The sequence below is a fragment of the Choristoneura fumiferana genome, chromosome 8 (assembly GCF_025370935.1).
Source record: "Choristoneura fumiferana chromosome 8, NRCan_CFum_1, whole genome shotgun sequence".
Lineage (NCBI taxonomy): Eukaryota > Metazoa > Arthropoda > Insecta > Lepidoptera > Tortricidae > Choristoneura > Choristoneura fumiferana.
The window spans coordinates 10398463-10415210 of NC_133479.1; the positions used below are offsets into that span (position 1 = coordinate 10398463).

Below are 16748 nucleotides of genomic sequence, written 5' to 3' on the forward strand. Positions count from 1 at the left end.
TAAAAATATTTGAGGGTAAAGTGTATTAAATGTTACAGGAGTGGGATACAGCAGAACGACTTCTGACGTCATGTGGCATGGCTGATCGCTGCGTGCGCGCATACAATACTGCAGGCAAGGTCGCAGATGGACTCAAACTTGCAGCCGCTCAACTGTCCGAGGAAGAAACTAGGGACATCTACATACCACTAGCCCAACAGTTACGACAAGATGGTCAGCTTCGGAAAGCTGAACAAATCTATATAGGATTAGGGGAGCCGGATGAAGCCATATCTATGTATAAGGTACGTATTGAAATCCGAGAAAGAAATATAATGGGTCGGTTAGAAAGCCAAAATGACAATATAATAAATTAATAAATCGATGGATATTCGTCAGGTATAGATAAAAAATAATAGGGTGGTATTTATAATATATTATTTTTAATTTTTGCCATGCCGTATCTCAATTTTAGGAAGCGTCGCAGTATGAGGCAATGTTGCGTCTGGTGGCGGCGCATCGTGGCTCTCTGTTGGAGGCTACGCGACGCCATGTGGCGCAGGCGTTGCACGCTTCTGGGGATCTACGAGCTGCAGAGAACTACTACATTCAAGCCGGTAGGTCACTACAAAACAATAGACGACCATATTTAGGATACGAGGAGCCACTACACGAAGGGATGCCGAAGTCGTGACTACAGTCAAACCCGTTGTATAGCGACAACAGTTGAAAAGTCCCAATGTACCTAGTCTTACATACCTACCAAAATAATACTGGTTATAATGACCAACCGTGTTTAACGACCAAATATTGATGTCGCTTCGATTCCGATATTGACTGTAGTTTTGGCCCTTTGTGTTGCGTAGGTATTGGTGCTTATAAGAAAATATATAAGGATCTTACTGCCAACCTTCAGTATGTACATAATAATAATAGTGGCACTTGAACGAGGTGGAGGAGGTTTTCTTAAAGTTTAAGTTTATGTACAGGTGATTGGAAGAGCGCTATTCAGATGTACCGGTCGGCCGGTCAGTGGGAGAGCGCGGAGCGCGTGGCGCGGAGCTCGGCGCCGAGCGGCGTGGCGCAGCAGGTGGCGCTGCAGTGGGCGGCGGCGCTGGGCGGCGCACCCGCGGCCCGGCTTCTGGCCGCGCGCGGGCTCGCCAGCCTCGGGGCGCGCTGGGCGCTGCAGGCGCAGAGGTATGACCGACATATAGCCGACAGTTGCGAGTGCCCGGATCGATAAAGCGGCGTGTTTATATCATAGTTAAATTGGTGATCTAGGAATTAACAACAAAAATATCACGGCATATGTACAGGATGTTTGTTAGCTAGGTGCAAAGCTTTTAGGGGGTGATAGCCGAGGTTTTTAGACAATTTTTAGCCACAATGTTTGAACAATTCAAGGATTTTATGGCACAGAAAAATGACCGTTCTAACCTAATACACATTAAACTATCCGAAATAAAAGATTTTGTTTACAAATTAACGCACATTGGGGCAATATTGACTCGTGATTATACTCGTGGTTATTACTCGTGGATATTTCGTGTTTTCGTGATTTTGGGTCTTGTAATTTTCTCTGTGTTCTCTGTATCGCTTACTATTTCTGGTGTACAATAAAGAGTAATTGTATTGTATTGTATTTTACTAAAATTTCTAAATTTTCAATTAAAAAAAATATATCAAATTTCGGCTAAGACATATATGGCTAAAAATGGTCAAAAATACCTCGGCTTTCACCCCCTTAAAGCTTTGCACCTACCTACCAAACACCCTGTATACGGCCCACTGCTGGGTAAGGTCCTCCTCTGCTGTCTGCTGGGTGCTGGGTCGGTGATGGGTAGTGGTTTGAACTATCGTCTTTCAAGCAGAGGGTCGTGGGTTTTTAATCCGGGCTCGCACCTCTGTTTTCGAAATTCCTGTGCGAAATTAAATTTGAAATTCACCACGAGCTTTATGCTGAAGGAAAATGACGATAATGTGGATGTTGATGGGGATGGTGATGATAACGCTTATGATGATAGTGATGATGATGATAATGATGATGTTGATGATGATGATGATGATAGTGATGATGATGATGATAGTGACGATGATGATGATGGTTATGATCATTCTAATGATGATAGTGATGATGATGACGATGTTGATGAGAATGGTGATGATGATGATAATGATGTTGATGATGATGACGATGATAGTGACGATGATGGTGATGATGATGATGATGACAACTATTCAGATGGGACATCGCGATGGAGCTAAGCGAGCTCGGTGGCGGCGTGACGCGGCGCGAGGTGGCGCGGCACGAGGCGGCGGCGCTGGCGGAGGAGCGGCCCGAGGAGGCGGAGGCGGCGTTCTTGCGCGCCGCCGCGCCGCAGGACGCTGTGCGCATGTGGCTCGCGCGCGGGCACCACCAGCGCGCGCTGGCGCTGGCGGAACAGCACGCCACGCATATGGTCAGTCCATAACTGATGGCCAGTCTGGGATTTCCGTAGCAATACTGAATTATCATAGTGAGTTTTCATTTATCGACTTTTTATATAAATATGTCGATTGAAAAATGAACACATTTTAAGTGAAGAAGATTAAAGGAGCGGCCACATCGCTGACAAAATGACATGCATAAGTCAGAACTGTAAACAACCGGCAGTCTTATAGCTAAAGAGCACTCCCTTCCAAATGAAATAAAATGAAATGAAAAAAGTTTATTCCACACACAATACACATGCAATTATTACTGTAAACAGTAAAAGCATAAAACATAAAAACAACAAAAAAACAAGGAAACAAAATAAAATAATATAAAAAAAAATATATGCGAAAAAGGTCCCGCCTCAGCATAAATGCGGACTCCTGGGGTGGAGCCAGCGCTGGTCTTCCGGCGAGACCATAACTTTTGAGGAATTGTAAATGTGAAATAGAGATGCAACGTAAATAGTTAATACTCACCATGATAATTCAAAAGTACCACGAAAATTTCAACTCTGCTGATGACATATTTGTCAGTTTTGTCATGATCATCCCCGTCTCCAAAAGGAACATAAAGCTTTTGGGACGATCCTCTGTTGTAATTTCAAGATGGAGCAATCTTGAAATTACAACAGCTAAGGTAGCTCGGAGGCTGTGGCTTCCAGCTCCATCAAGCCAAGCGTCGTCTCGTCACGCGTCATGTTGTCAGGTCGTTCCGATGCACGGTGTTTTTTTCAACCCAAAAAAAGACATCTTCAGTTTATTGCAAAAGTGATACAACTATGCATATGAAATGCAAGAGTAAGACACGCAACGGCCTTTTCGGGCCTAAAAAAACACCGTGCGATGTCTTTTGGCGACTACACAAAGTTCAGATTGGTTGGAGTACCTAGTCATCCGGTTGCCAAAACCAATCAAATCAGAAAATATAGTTAGCCAAGTGGAGAAAACCTATATCCATGGGAGCCCATTGATTATTTATTGCCTTGACATTCACAGATACAGATGTTGAAACTAGGTATCGTGCGTGTTGCAGGTAGAGGAAGTACTGGTAGAAGGTGCGAGAGCAGCGGCCGAGCGCGGCGATCTTGCCCAATTCGAGACTCTTATGATCCGAGCCAACAGGCCGCGGGAAGTCGTTCAACACTACAAGGACCTTGGTAAGTATTTATGATACATTCATTACAGGTATTAACTACCGAAGCACTGGATCCCGAATTCCCGATAAGATTGCAAAATACGAAGTAGGTTTTTCTAACATTCTACGTACCTTAATCCTACGAACTCGGGGTAATAATCAGTCTCAACACTTCTTTTTGTCACACGGGTAGAAAGAGGTGGTGAATCCGATTGCGAGCGTCCACGCGTATAACAATACGGCCTTAGCATTTAAGTGGATGACGCCACTCGTCAAGTAGATGTCGCTCTACATTATAGTTGTTTTTGCCAAAGTTGAATTTGGCTAAACCAGTCGCCAAGAAAATGCCAGTGAAAGAAGTGAAAATGGTGACTAGTGTAACTTTGAGTAGATATCTCAAATACAAGCGGCCGACAGAATGTAAATATTTCCCTCTACAATGCAGTATAACATCCTAGGGTCATCCTAAATGTTAGGCTTCTTTTATAATATGCAGAGCTGTGGGAGGAAGCGACTCGCGTCTCCCGTGAGTACTTGCCGGACAGCGCTGAGCCGGTGCCGTCCGCCGTGCCGCCTCTACTGCAGCAAGCGGCCGAACACGCGGATAGGTCAGTGTAATGATCTTATTAGAGTATCCCAGCTCCTTCCAGTTGCGTTAGATTTTTTTTCAATAGATGTACACCGTAAGTGAGGTGGGCAGAAGGCGCATATCGACGAGTTTACGTTTTAACGAGAAAGGAGGTTGCCCTTCATTGCGTCTTCATGGACCAGAAGCTGTTCCAAGAATTTTCGATTAGCCTACCGATTTCTCTAGACCGCCTGTTTTCAACTTGGTCATGAATTGAAGCTCAAAAGTTCACTCTCAAGGTTAGCCGATGGGCAATGGAGCACAGTATTTTGGGTATTTGTAGAACTTATCACATAAGAAACACCGAACTGCGCTCCCAAACCCACGTTGCAGATGTGGGCACCAAGACGGCTAGCTAAGCTTAAGTGGGATTAGGCTAGTCATGTCTGCTGCATGCACCCAGAAGGATGGGATCAAATTGCTATGCTACCCATTGGGTTCCGTGGATGACCATCGAAACAGAGGCAGAGAGAGAAACAGAAGAGGAGATGGTGGGACGACTGGGTCGCATATCAGGTAGAGCATGCTCTCGACAGGGACGAATGGCGGAAAAAAGGTAACGCCTTTGGTTGGACACTTTAACGGGTTATTGAAAAAAAGATGTAGGTATCCCGACGATATCGCGGAAGTTATCATACGTAGCAAAAAATCCGCGCCAACCGATCGAACTTATCTAAACTGCCAACGGTCAACGTGGGAAGGATGGGAAGAAAGTATGAAAGGTATTTATTATTTTTAAGATATTTTGCAGCAGCACAGTGGCGAAGCGTAGTGGGTGGCAAAATTCGCACAATGGTTGCACCTAAGATTCGGACCGATGAGAATGAGCACGAAATTTTCCATTACTTATACTGTGACGAGATCGGGAAATCTCTATATATATTAGTTTACTATAGTTTTAAACGTAAATATCTAAATAAGAGGGCAGCAAAATTTTCTTCTGCCCCGGGCAGCTGAACCCACGCTACACCACTAGCGTGGCATCGTAACAAGTCGATGCCTACTGGGTTGCCTAAATTTTAAACAGGACATAGTGATGACAAGTATGGCAAAGTGTATAACTCACGTTTTAATCACTCTGAGTTGCCTTACCAAAACTTTCGCTCCGCGCCACCAGTTCCAGATCTATGTTGCTTTCAGAGGGGAGTGGTGGGAAGCAGTGCAGTTGCTATGCGAAGCAAGTGCGAGCGGCGCCGCGGGCGGCGCCACGCGGCTGGCCGAGCGGGCGGCGCTGCGAGCGGCCCGGCTTGCCAGGGATCGCCTGCAGGGCACTACTCGCAAAGCCGCCGCTGATATGCTGGCTGCAAGGTACACCGCGTCTGTCTACTAAATAGTGCCTCTACTTAGGAAATTAAATAAGTAATTAACAGGTAGAGTACAGTCCTACCACCTGCATTTATTTTACTATCCTGTCCCTGTATTTTTCTTTGTAGACAGTAGATTTATTTATTAGCCTATAAAAAATTACAGCGAGTTTGTAGTGGTCAATCGAGTGCCGCAATCTAATGCAACTTGCACGATTTTTCTTGCAAGTCTAAACTCGGCTTTACAGTTCATACCAATGCGCTGTAATTTTCTTTTAAAATTATAATTATCTGCGATCAGTCCTGTAAATGAATGTCCTGGATTTGTTGAGTGTTTGTCGAGTCAAGGAAACTCCCCAGCGAGAGCAGTCCCTCATTTTTGAATCTGACATTCAATTTTTGTATGGTCGTGTCGTTTCAATCGTTTACAATAGTTGATGTTTGACAGCTGATATGCCAGATTATGCGCTGTGAATTTAAAAACATAAAATTAATAGCCCTCTCATTTTGAGAGGAGGCCTGTGCCTAGCAGTGGGACGTATATAGGCTGGGATGATGATGATGATAATGATGATGAAAATTAATATTATTTAATAACAATACCATATACTTAATCACAATTAATAAAAAAAATGGGGATTTTCATTCTTGCTTCCTTAAAGCGACGGCAGACCCTCCGGCCAAAAATCGGCGTGCAGAAACATCTGCTGGTAAAGATAGTTAGACGATTGCAGGCAACCGGTGGATGCAAGTGGCGAGTTGTCGTTCATTGTGGCGTTCTGGAGGCCTTTGTTCAACAGTGGACGTCTTCCGGCTGATGATGATGATGAGTAGATAAAAAAAAGAAAATTGTGCATGGAATAATACAGTAATAATAGTACATAAAAAATACAGGACAATTCATATCAATTGACCTATTCCAAAGTACCTAAGTAAACCACTTACTTATACAGATAGATATATGTATGCCTAAATACTATAGATCCAAGACTCGAAAACAAACACTTGTATTTTTCGTATATACCTGAGTATCTTTTCCGGAACCTCAAAGTTTGTTCCTCTAGCCACTTGGCTATCCGATCGTCAGTTACGTTAAGCCATCATAATAACTTCACTGCTATTTTAGGTTCGCTGCCATAGGTCAGCCAGACGTCGGGGAGCAGTTGCGAGCGGCCCTTGTTGAGGGATCTAGCGAGGACGAAGAAGTTCCAGGTGAGCTCTGCAACAGCTAGGCAAAAGTGTTGGCAAGGGCATCGCCAGCCATGATCAAGGGGGGGAGGCTGGTAGAAGTATAGAGGATGGGAAAACTAAGTACTTACCTACAGACGAGAGCTTATGAAGCGAGTCGAAATTTCAACGTGCCAAAAAATAAAAGCTATGTTTTTTTCGATTCTTTATTTGCAGCAATAGCAAATAATAGGTACAGTTACACTAAATTATGACCAGAGGCCGTATTGTCTAACAATCAACCGCATTCACCATCTCCTTCTACCCTTTTCCTATAACGTATTCACACAAGGTGGCACTTCACTTGGTACCTATTGTATATTCGCGTTGCTCTGTTGAAATCTCTGTCAATCACCCTAGAAATGATATAGTGCATCTCTTTCGCACACGCAAATATTTCTACGAATATGCCAAGTGAAGTGCTAGGATGACAGAAAACGATTCCAATTCCGAATGCTTTTAAACAATAAGGCCTCGTGTTCACATCACGCCATCGTCCTCTTGATCTAACTTACATCATCTCGCTATATTTCCTTTACCTGTATTTATCCTTAAGGGGGGTCTGCAGACTTCGAGGAAGATGAGCCAGGCCCGATGGCGCCAGCGCCCGAAATAGATGCAGAGTTGGAGGCTCTGGAGCGTTTGGCGCGCGCGGGCAACTGGCAGCGCTGCCTCGCTCACGCCGGGGCCCGCGCGCCGCACTATGCTTTGCGACATGCCGCGTATCTCTTCAAGGCCCACCCCGTAAGACAACCATTTCGAACATTTCGAACGACAACTAGTATAATTTCGACTTTTCCAGAAAGTGAGTTAGAGCAGTAACTTAGCAGTCACCTTTTTGAAATAAAATAGACAATCGTTGAACATCTGTTTAACACATTACAGTTTATAGAGAGGTGTTATTTTAGGCAACTCTAACACAATTTCACAAGTGCTTAAAAATAGGATCTTTCGTTCTCTGTCGTTCAAGATTGCCCAAGTTTCAATCAAAACTCTTTAGCTAGAATTTTCTGATTAGTGTTCCTGACCATATTATCATTGAAGCTCATTGTGCTATCTAAGTATAACAAAGTCTTCTATGTTATTAGCGTCTGGAAGGAGTGGATATTGAAAGCGAAGAGGCACCTGAAGCTCTTACTCAGGCTCTAGACTCGCTTCGTCAGTATATTGGAGAAGGTGACTCTTCTGTTCTCGATGGTGACGCTATCTTAGCTAAAGCAGTGTGCAGTGAGATACTAGTGAGAGCATCCACTGCACCGAAATCTTTGACCGCTTTGAAGGATGCTGCATCGGTTATGCTGGCAGCTGGGGCAGATGATAGATCTATGCAGGTAATAATAATTTACCTTTGTGTTGTGAAATAATAAGGGATTATCTGTTTAACTCACACGAAGTTGCATTTCAGGCTATCACTTTACTATTGGCTCTGCATGTGCCACAAATAGCACCAAAAGCTGCCAGGGCGTTACCACGATATTCTGACATTATAGTTGCTGACATTGGTGAGTTTCTATTTCTAAAAATCAGGTTATCCTATTTTTAGGGTTCCGTAGCCAAAATGGCAAAAACGGATCCCTTATAGTTTCGCCATGTCTGTCTGTCTGTCCGTCCGCGGCTTTGCTCAGGGAATATCAATGCTAGAAAGCTGTTATTTTGTACGAATATATATGTAAACTATGCCGACAAACTGGTACAATAAAAAAATTTTAAAAAAAAATTTTTAGAGTACCTCCCATAGACGTAAAATAGGGGTGTTTTTTTTCTCATCCAACCTTGTAGTGTAGGGTATCGTTGGATAAGTCTTTTAAAACCATTAGGGGGTTGCTAAAACGATTTTTCGATTCAGTGATTTGTTTGCAAAATATTAAACTTAACAAGTGCAAATCTTCATTAAAATCGAGCGTCCCCCCTTTTAAAATCTAAACCCATGTTTATAAGCTGTTTTCCAGGGTTATTGTAAATCGCCTCGAACGCAGGGTCGATGACATCCAGCCACCCGAACAAGCCGGGTTCCGAAAAGGCTACCGTAGACCACATTCATACGCTGCGGCAGGTCATACAGAAGAACGAAGAGTATAAGTTGCCGCTATGTCTAGCGTTTGTGGACTACCAGAAAGCCTTTGATTCGGTCGAAACGTGGGCAGTGCTAGAGTCTCTCCAACGATGCCGTATCGACTATCGATATATCGAAGTGTTGAAGTGTTTGTATAAAAATGCCACTATGTCGGTCCGAGTACAGGAACCGAGTTCGAAGGCGATGCCCTTGAAAAGAGGCGTAAGACAGGGATATGTCATATCTTCGACACTGTTTGCTGCCGCTTTGGAAGACGCCTTTAAGCTTCTGGAATGGAAAGGACTACGCATCAATATCAACGGCGAATACATTACATCACTCACCTTCGGTTTTCCGACGATATCGTGGTGGTCATGGTAAAGTCGATGGAAGAACTCAGCACAATGCTCGAAGGCCTCAATCGAGTCTCCCAACGGGTATCTAGGCCTCAAAATGAACAGGGGCAAGACAAAGGTCATGTCGAATGTCCATGTGGTGTCTACCCCTATTTTGGTGAAGAATTCGGTTCTTGAAGTTGTTGACGCGTATGATACCTAGGACAAACCGTCCAATTAGGTAAGTCCAACTTCGAGAAGGAGGTCAATCGTCGAATCCAACTCGGATTGGCAGCGTTCGGGAAACTCCGCAATGTCTTTTCGTACAAAATTCCTCAGTGTCTAAAGACGAATGTCTTTAACCAATGTGTGTGCCAGTGATGACATATGGATCTGAAACGTTGTGCTTCACTATATGCCTTAGAAATACGTAGGCTCAGAGTTGCTCAGCGAGCTATGGAGAGCTACGCTTGGGGTTACTCTATGGGATCGAATCAGAAATGAGGAGATACTTAGAAGAACAAGGGTCACCTACATAGCCAAGCGAATTAGTAGTTGAAGTGGCAATGGGAAAGCCATATAGCACGGAGAATAGATGGCCGTTGGGGCCGAAAACTTCTCGAGTGGAGACCGCGGATCGGCAAGCGCAGCAGGACGTCCACCAACGAGATAGACGGATGACTTGGTTAAAGCCGCGGGTTCATGGTGGATGCAGGCCGCTGCCAACCGAAGCAACTGGATGTCTACGGGGGAGGCCTATGTCCAACAGTGGACGTCCTATGGCTGAGATGATGATGAATGACTAATAATAATTAATTGTAGTAAAATATAAAATGCTTCGAAAGTCAGAAATTCAGTATAGAAAACATTTTGAACTCGCGCCGATTTTACGCCGATACGCTGATCGGCGGCGGTGGCGTCGAAAAAATGGCGGCGGCGGCGGCGGGTCGGCGCGGCGCACACGTCTAATCCCAAGACATTTTTGATGTGTGTACTTATAGCGTACTACGTGAGTGGCATGGCGGTGCGGGCAGAAGGCAGCAGCGGCGCGCGCGAGGCCTTTGTGCTGCTAAACCGAAGCTTGGACATGGCCGAGGCCGCCGACGACGATGCTGCGCATCTGCTGGACTACACTGACTTTGGTGAGCCTCTACTACTTACTGAGCGGCAAAAAATCTGGCCCTAAATGTATGCAGAAATAGGTAATTTTGTATGTAGAGTACAATTTTGTGCCGCTAAGTATATTTAGTCCACTATTTGCAGGTGGTAGGACCTTGTGCAAGGTCCGCCCGGATTGCTACCACCATCTTGCTCGCTAATCCTGCCGTGAAGCAGCAGTGCTTGCACTGTTGTGTTTCGGCGTGGAGAGTAAGACAGCCGGTGAAATTACTGGCACTTGAGGTATCCCATCTTAGGCCTCTAGGTTGGCAACGCATCTGCAATACACCTGGTGTTGCAGGTGTTTATGGGCGGTGGTGATCTCTTACCATCAGGAGACCCATTTGCTCGTTTGCCATCCAGTCAAATAAAAAAAAAAAAAATTGTATTGTATGCAGAGACTTGTTGTAAACTAGCTTGTTCAACTATGGATACTTACAGCCTTATTCATAAAAAATCCTTAATTGAGGTTTGATCGGTCTGTTACTTAGCAGACTGATTAAGCTTGTTAGACGGTTGTCAAGAAGTGTGATTCATAAACGCTTGCTAGCAGTCTGCTAGTTGTTGAGCTGCTGATAGACGGATTAGACGCGTTATGTTGGCCACCTTGACAAATCAAAGACAAAAAATGGCCTAATCGATAATTAAAAAAAAAAATTGACAGCAGTGACAGCAAATTACCAGTAAAAAAAAAAGCGAGATGTTTGTTTTCCCGCCATTTCCGATCCGCATGTTTATGTTGTGCAAAAAGCCATAATTATGTTAATCATCCTTATTTTTTTTTCATATTTATTGTTGCTAATTTAGAGGATTTTTAAATACAAATTCCTGAAAATAATTTTTCCTGTTTTTTTTTTAATCTGCGTAGCCCTGCCTTCACTATAAATATCTTCGGTACCTATGGTTTTTTGCTCTAGTCAAAGTCAGCTGTTCAAACTTGTGGCGGCCATTTTGTGACTTAGCAGAGAGATAAAGGAGGGTCTACGGTCCTCTAACTTTAGCAGAGCCTTGATCGACTGATTAGCGCTAACAGACGTTCATGAATCATGTTTTTTAGCATCGGGCCTTCAAGGAGCCTTCAAGGAGGCTCTAACTTTTTATGAATAAGGCTGTTAGTTTATTTAATAATGGTACTGATCGACGACTGACGAAAGCCTAAAATACCAACATTTTAGCAATGAAATGTTTGTTTATTTGTCAATGAAAATATTATACGGCGGGGATTGGCTGCTGCCAATGGCGTCGACAATGTATGTAATATTTTTTGTCGTGCAAATATGAAATTTTACGCACAAATATGATGAAAAACATTGTAGGACTATGTCACACGGGTGGTACTGGCATTACTCAACTCGACTCAGTCTTCGATTTCGGGCTTCTAATAGACTCGTTCGTAATTCATTATTTACCGCCCCCTTAACACACAATGTACTATTATACGATGACATCGCGTGTTCCCGGTGCAGAGTGCACGGACTGGCCAACGTCGCCTTTGCTTCTGGAGAGCGCGTGCGTGCGCGGCGCGGCGCTGGATAACACTCGCGAGTGGGTGCTCGCTGTCTCTATGGAGCGCGCCGTCGAACAGGTAACCATTTTTAGGGTTCCGTACCCAAAGGGTGCCAAGGGAACCCTATTACTGAGACTCCGCTGTCTATCTGTCCGTCCGTCCGTCCGTCTGTCACAGGGGGGTCTGTCATCTCTTGCTTGAGCCGTAATAGCTAGGCACTTGAAATTTTCAAAGATTATGTACAGTCAAGGGCAAAGATATCGACACGACCAAAGTTGCAAAAATATGTAATACACGGCCTTAATGTTAAGTGCATAAAGTCGTGTATACATATTTTTGTAACTTTGGCCGTGTCGATATCTTTGCCCTCGACTGTATTACTGTGGCCGCTACAACAACAAATACTAAAAATAAAATAAAGTTCAAAATGAAAGGGGCTCGTCATACAAGAAACGTGTTTCATTCAGGGATTTTTGGTTGCTAGGCTGCCAAGATGACGGCCGTCAGTTGCTAGGGGCAACGCGAGTGACTCTATGTTGTTTTTAATGTTCAACTACTTATTAATTTGCGATTTTATTAGTGCTATTTTATAAAACCTTCGATAATATAATAATTTTCTCTAAGACCGTGGTTTATTTTTTTGTGCAGCATTAAGATTAAATAACAATTTACGATCCACAAACCTCCGACACACACTTTACAAAAACCGACTTCAATAAAGCACTCACAGCCACTGTGTTTAATTTTTTTTTACACAAAAAAATGACCGTTATAGTCCATACTACTCGTAAGTACTAACACTATTTATTTACAAGGTCAAAAATTAAAATCTGGTAAGATTTATTCACTAATTCATAAAAAGTACACGCCGTCCGCAGAATTACCGCGTTCAGCTACTTTTTAGGGTTCCGAAGACAAAATGGCAACAACGGAACCCTTATAGTTTCACCATGTCTGTCTCTCTCTGTCCGTCCGCAGCTTTGCTCAGTTACTATCAATGCTAGAAACCTGTAATTTTGCATGAATATATAATGTAAACTATGCCGACAAAATGGTACAATAAAATATAAATACCTCCCATAGACATAAAGTGTGGGTGTTTTTTTTTCTCACCCAACCTTGTAGTGTGGGGTATCGTTGGATAGGTCTTTTAAAACCATTAGGGGGTTGCTAAAACGATTTAGTGATTTGTTTGCAAATTATTCAACTTTAAAGTGCAAATTTTCATTTAAATCGAGCGTCCCCCTCCTCTAAAATCCAAACCGGTGCGTGGGTGGAAAAATTTGAATAAATTCAGGATGGTAGTAAGTATATCAAACTTACAAGGAAAACTATAACGGTTAGGTTTTCTTGAGAATTATTAGTAGTTTAAGAGTAAATAGCAGCCTAAGGTATAAAATATACCTAAACTTGGAATATTCCCTACAAAATATGAAATCCTTAGAAAAATATTACTTCATTTTTTCGTAATGGCTACGGAACCCTATTTCGGGCGTGTCCGACACGCTCTTGGCTGGTTTTTTTTTCTGCCGCGGTGGCAAGAGTAATCTATTCAGCCTCCGACAGGGCGACAGCCAAAGAGGATGAGAATTTAAAATTGTTTTTTATTCAAAATACTACAAAATACCTAGTGCTTACATTTTGGTGATATGTTTTTATTAACTTGTAATGTAATATAACTATTTAAGTATGTTTGTTCGGGTGGAATTAATATTTCAACTTGAAGTGGATATCTTCAACCGATTGAGCTGAAATTTTGCATGCATGTGTAAATCCGATGACAATGCAATATTTATTATGACGTAGAGCTGATCTGATGATGAAGTTAGATGTTGGCCATTGGAACTCTGTAATAAAACGACACGACCGCATCGATTTTGGTCTCATTTGATTCGTCTTGACGACTACCTACTTTGGTAACCAGGGGCAAAAAGTACCGCCAGCAAAAAGCTTGTATTAGAATTTTTAACAAAAAATTATTACTGAACAATTTGTTTTTAAAAAATTGTACGGAGGTGCGGAACCTTTCATTCGCGCGCGAGTCGGTCGCATTCGCACTTGACCGTTTTTTTATGGAAGGCGAAGATGAGGCCTAAGATGGTACACGTTTGCCTAGGTGTCTGTTCACTTTCACCTCACCTAACCACGTTGACCTGACCATTTAATCCAATCTTATTCAATCTAATCCTATCTAGTCTAACTAAATCCAATTCAATATAATACAATTCGAAGTTAAATTCCGGAATTTCAATTCAAATGCCACTTACCGCTATGACTATGACACACGCGTAAGTTGGAACCTGCGAATCGGGATGTCTTCACTTTCTTTCGTTTTCTCTTATCTCTAGTTCGTTTAGTGCATAAAATAAAAATAAAAGTTTGCACCGAAGTGGCAATATTATATCACCCTAGGGTAAGTACGGTTTACTAAACTCGTATGGTTTACGATCTTTCGCTTCGCATCGGGCCTCAAAAGCACACTGGATTAGTAATCTCTACCTTACTTCCCTTGGATAATAAACTACTATTATTTGCGGATCCGGTACAGTTAGGTTTGTCCTAGAGTGGTACACAATATACGAGTACGTCATAGCGTACGCAGTTCCACACCCGAAAATGTTGTTTGCATCCATTCAATTGCATAATAATATCATTATATACAAATAAATAATTTTTGGGATTTTGTATTGAAATTTACTTTTAATATATGCGTGTATATTGTTATGGACTTGGGCGCAGTCCAGTGAAATATTTTAAAAAATATATCCCTTTGGCAAAAGAGTAAGCGCAAAATGTATTAATGTATTGTAAATGTGAGGTAGGTGGGAAGGCTTATCGAAGGTTCGAGAAAGGATTCGAAGCTAAGTAGGATATTTACATTGACATGCGTTTTTGTTTAGACATTGCCATTGGACGGACGCGGCCTGTACGCGTCAAACACGAGCGGTGAAGCGTGCTGCGCGCTCACTGGATACCCCCTCGGGAGCAGGCTCGTCACATTCACTAACGGTCAGTGTGGATGTATACTTTTGATTTGATGGTGTAAACGGATCACCAGACCCTAGCCGTTGACGGACGGTTTAAATTACTCGAGGCATCTCTAACAGGTTTTAGTGTTAAAACATGTTACAGATTCACTGTCCCCATACAAAATGATTTAAATAAATAAATAAAATAAATATCATGGGATGAATATCAGCCCCAGCCGGGACTCGAACCCGGGACCACAAGCTTCGTAGTCAGGTTACTTGGCCATCCGGTGGTCAAATTTGATTTGACAAAGTGACACGTCCAAGTGTGCTTCTACTTTGGGGACAGTTTGAAGTTGTGTTGTGAACCCATAGCGGAAGCACGGTCTCCTGAAAAAAAGCTCCATGACCCACATTGGGGGCACCCGGACCGCGAAGGTGTTAAACGTTAAAAATGTGACTTGTTGTTCAGTTCACAAGGTTGATTTTCATATTTCACGTTGCGGTTCAAAATTGACACGCTACATACAATATAATACAATATTCTTTTCTCAAACATCCAAGGAAATATCGTCTTTATCTTCGTGATCCTATGATCACGCCAACGCCAAGTACGTCATTGTATAGCACTTATTGAAGATTCGTTCTAATTTCAAATAAGAGGATAGTAATGGAATTTCATACAACATTGCCGGCCAAGGCCAGCAAAGAGATTGTCTTTTGTTTCAGTGGGTTTTTATTTCTTTTATTGACTATCTATGGCATACTGCCAATAAAAAACGTATGTAGTTCGTGAATGAGTATTTACTTTAAATCTCTTATTTGACTAGATTATTTAATTAGAATAAATCAGGTATTCAATAATAAACAAGGATTGTCATTTATTGTTAATAACTTATTAAAATAACCAATTAATAAGGTACCCTTATTTTTAGGGTTCCGGAGCCAAAATGGCAAAAACGGAACCCTTATAGTTTCGTCAAGTCCGTCTGTCTGTCTGTCTGTCTGTCCGTCCGTCCGTATGTCACAGGCATTTTACTAGAAACCTAAAGATGTATATTAATGAAATTTGGAGTACAGATGTCTTGTCAAAGACCCTATTTAGTTTTGTAGTTAAATTTCAAAAATAAATATTTATAGAGGGGGCACTCCATACACGTAACAGAAATTGAAAAAAAATTTCTTTAACTCGCAATAACGTGTGGCACATAGTTCGACAGATCTTTTGAAAAGATAGTTAGTAGATTTCTCAAAAACTTTTTTGACTCAAGTGAAGATTTCCGGAAATAATCGCTCCCAAAGTAGCAAAAATTGTGTCCCCCCCTCTATCTTGTCAACCGTTTGTCCAAAAAATATGCAAAAAATATGGAAAGGTAACGCTTTCAATGAAAATTGGTTTCAACATGATCGGATATATCGTTTTTGAGTTATTGCCGAAAAACTGCGCTTCTCGACAAAAGGACTTTTTCTGGTAATAAATTTTAAGACTGTAGTAAGTGTATTAATTGTAATAACGCACATAATATTACTTGATTTTTTTTCGTAATGGCTACGGAACCCTATCTTGGGCGTGTCCGACACGCTCTTGGCCGGTTTTTTATAAATAAAATCATAAAAAGATTTGGCGGCAAAAACTTAAACCCGAACAGCTTACAAAAAAATAGTTGAAAAAGAGTATTTTGACGGGAATAGAAAAACAAAAACAATTTTACAAATATGTGTTTTCGAAATGAGTTCATTATCAAGTGACATGGTATTATTTCCTTGGATTTATTTGAGAAAAGCACTATACAAGAGATCGCTTTTTAGCGATAAGACTGCCTATTGTCTAACTGAATTTTTCTATTTTTGTAATCAATAAAGAATATATGTATTGTATTGTATTGTACAAGCCTCGTCCATGAACACGGATTGTCGGCCTTGTATCTCTAGATAGCCTCGTTAACACTCGGCCATCTATAACTTCTCGGCCGGCAAT

At 42.1% G+C, this 16748-nt stretch overlaps 1 protein-coding gene across 3 annotated transcripts in view; it reads left to right on the forward strand.

The window, feature by feature from the left end:
• Oseg2 (intraflagellar transport protein Oseg2) overlaps positions 1–16748 on the forward strand; it is a 57385-nt gene that overhangs the window by 39041 nt on the left and 1596 nt on the right. For 2 of the 3 annotated variants that reach the window (XM_074091149.1, XM_074091152.1), the window contains 14 exons: positions 39–284; positions 455–596; positions 969–1176; positions 2222–2438; positions 3488–3611; positions 4086–4197; positions 5358–5525; positions 6648–6733; positions 7305–7492; positions 7837–8079; positions 8154–8250; positions 10138–10278; positions 11761–11879; positions 14702–14810. In XM_074091149.1, coding sequence (XP_073947250.1) covers positions 39–284; positions 455–596; positions 969–1176; positions 2222–2438; positions 3488–3611; positions 4086–4197; positions 5358–5525; positions 6648–6733; positions 7305–7492; positions 7837–8079; positions 8154–8250; positions 10138–10278; positions 11761–11879; positions 14702–14810 — 2200 coding nt within the window. The remainder of the gene's footprint in view (positions 1–38; positions 285–454; positions 597–968; positions 1177–2221; positions 2439–3487; positions 3612–4085; positions 4198–5357; positions 5526–6647; positions 6734–7304; positions 7493–7836; positions 8080–8153; positions 8251–10137; positions 10279–11760; positions 11880–14701; positions 14811–16748) is intronic. The other variant, XM_074091151.1, reaches the window with a different exon arrangement.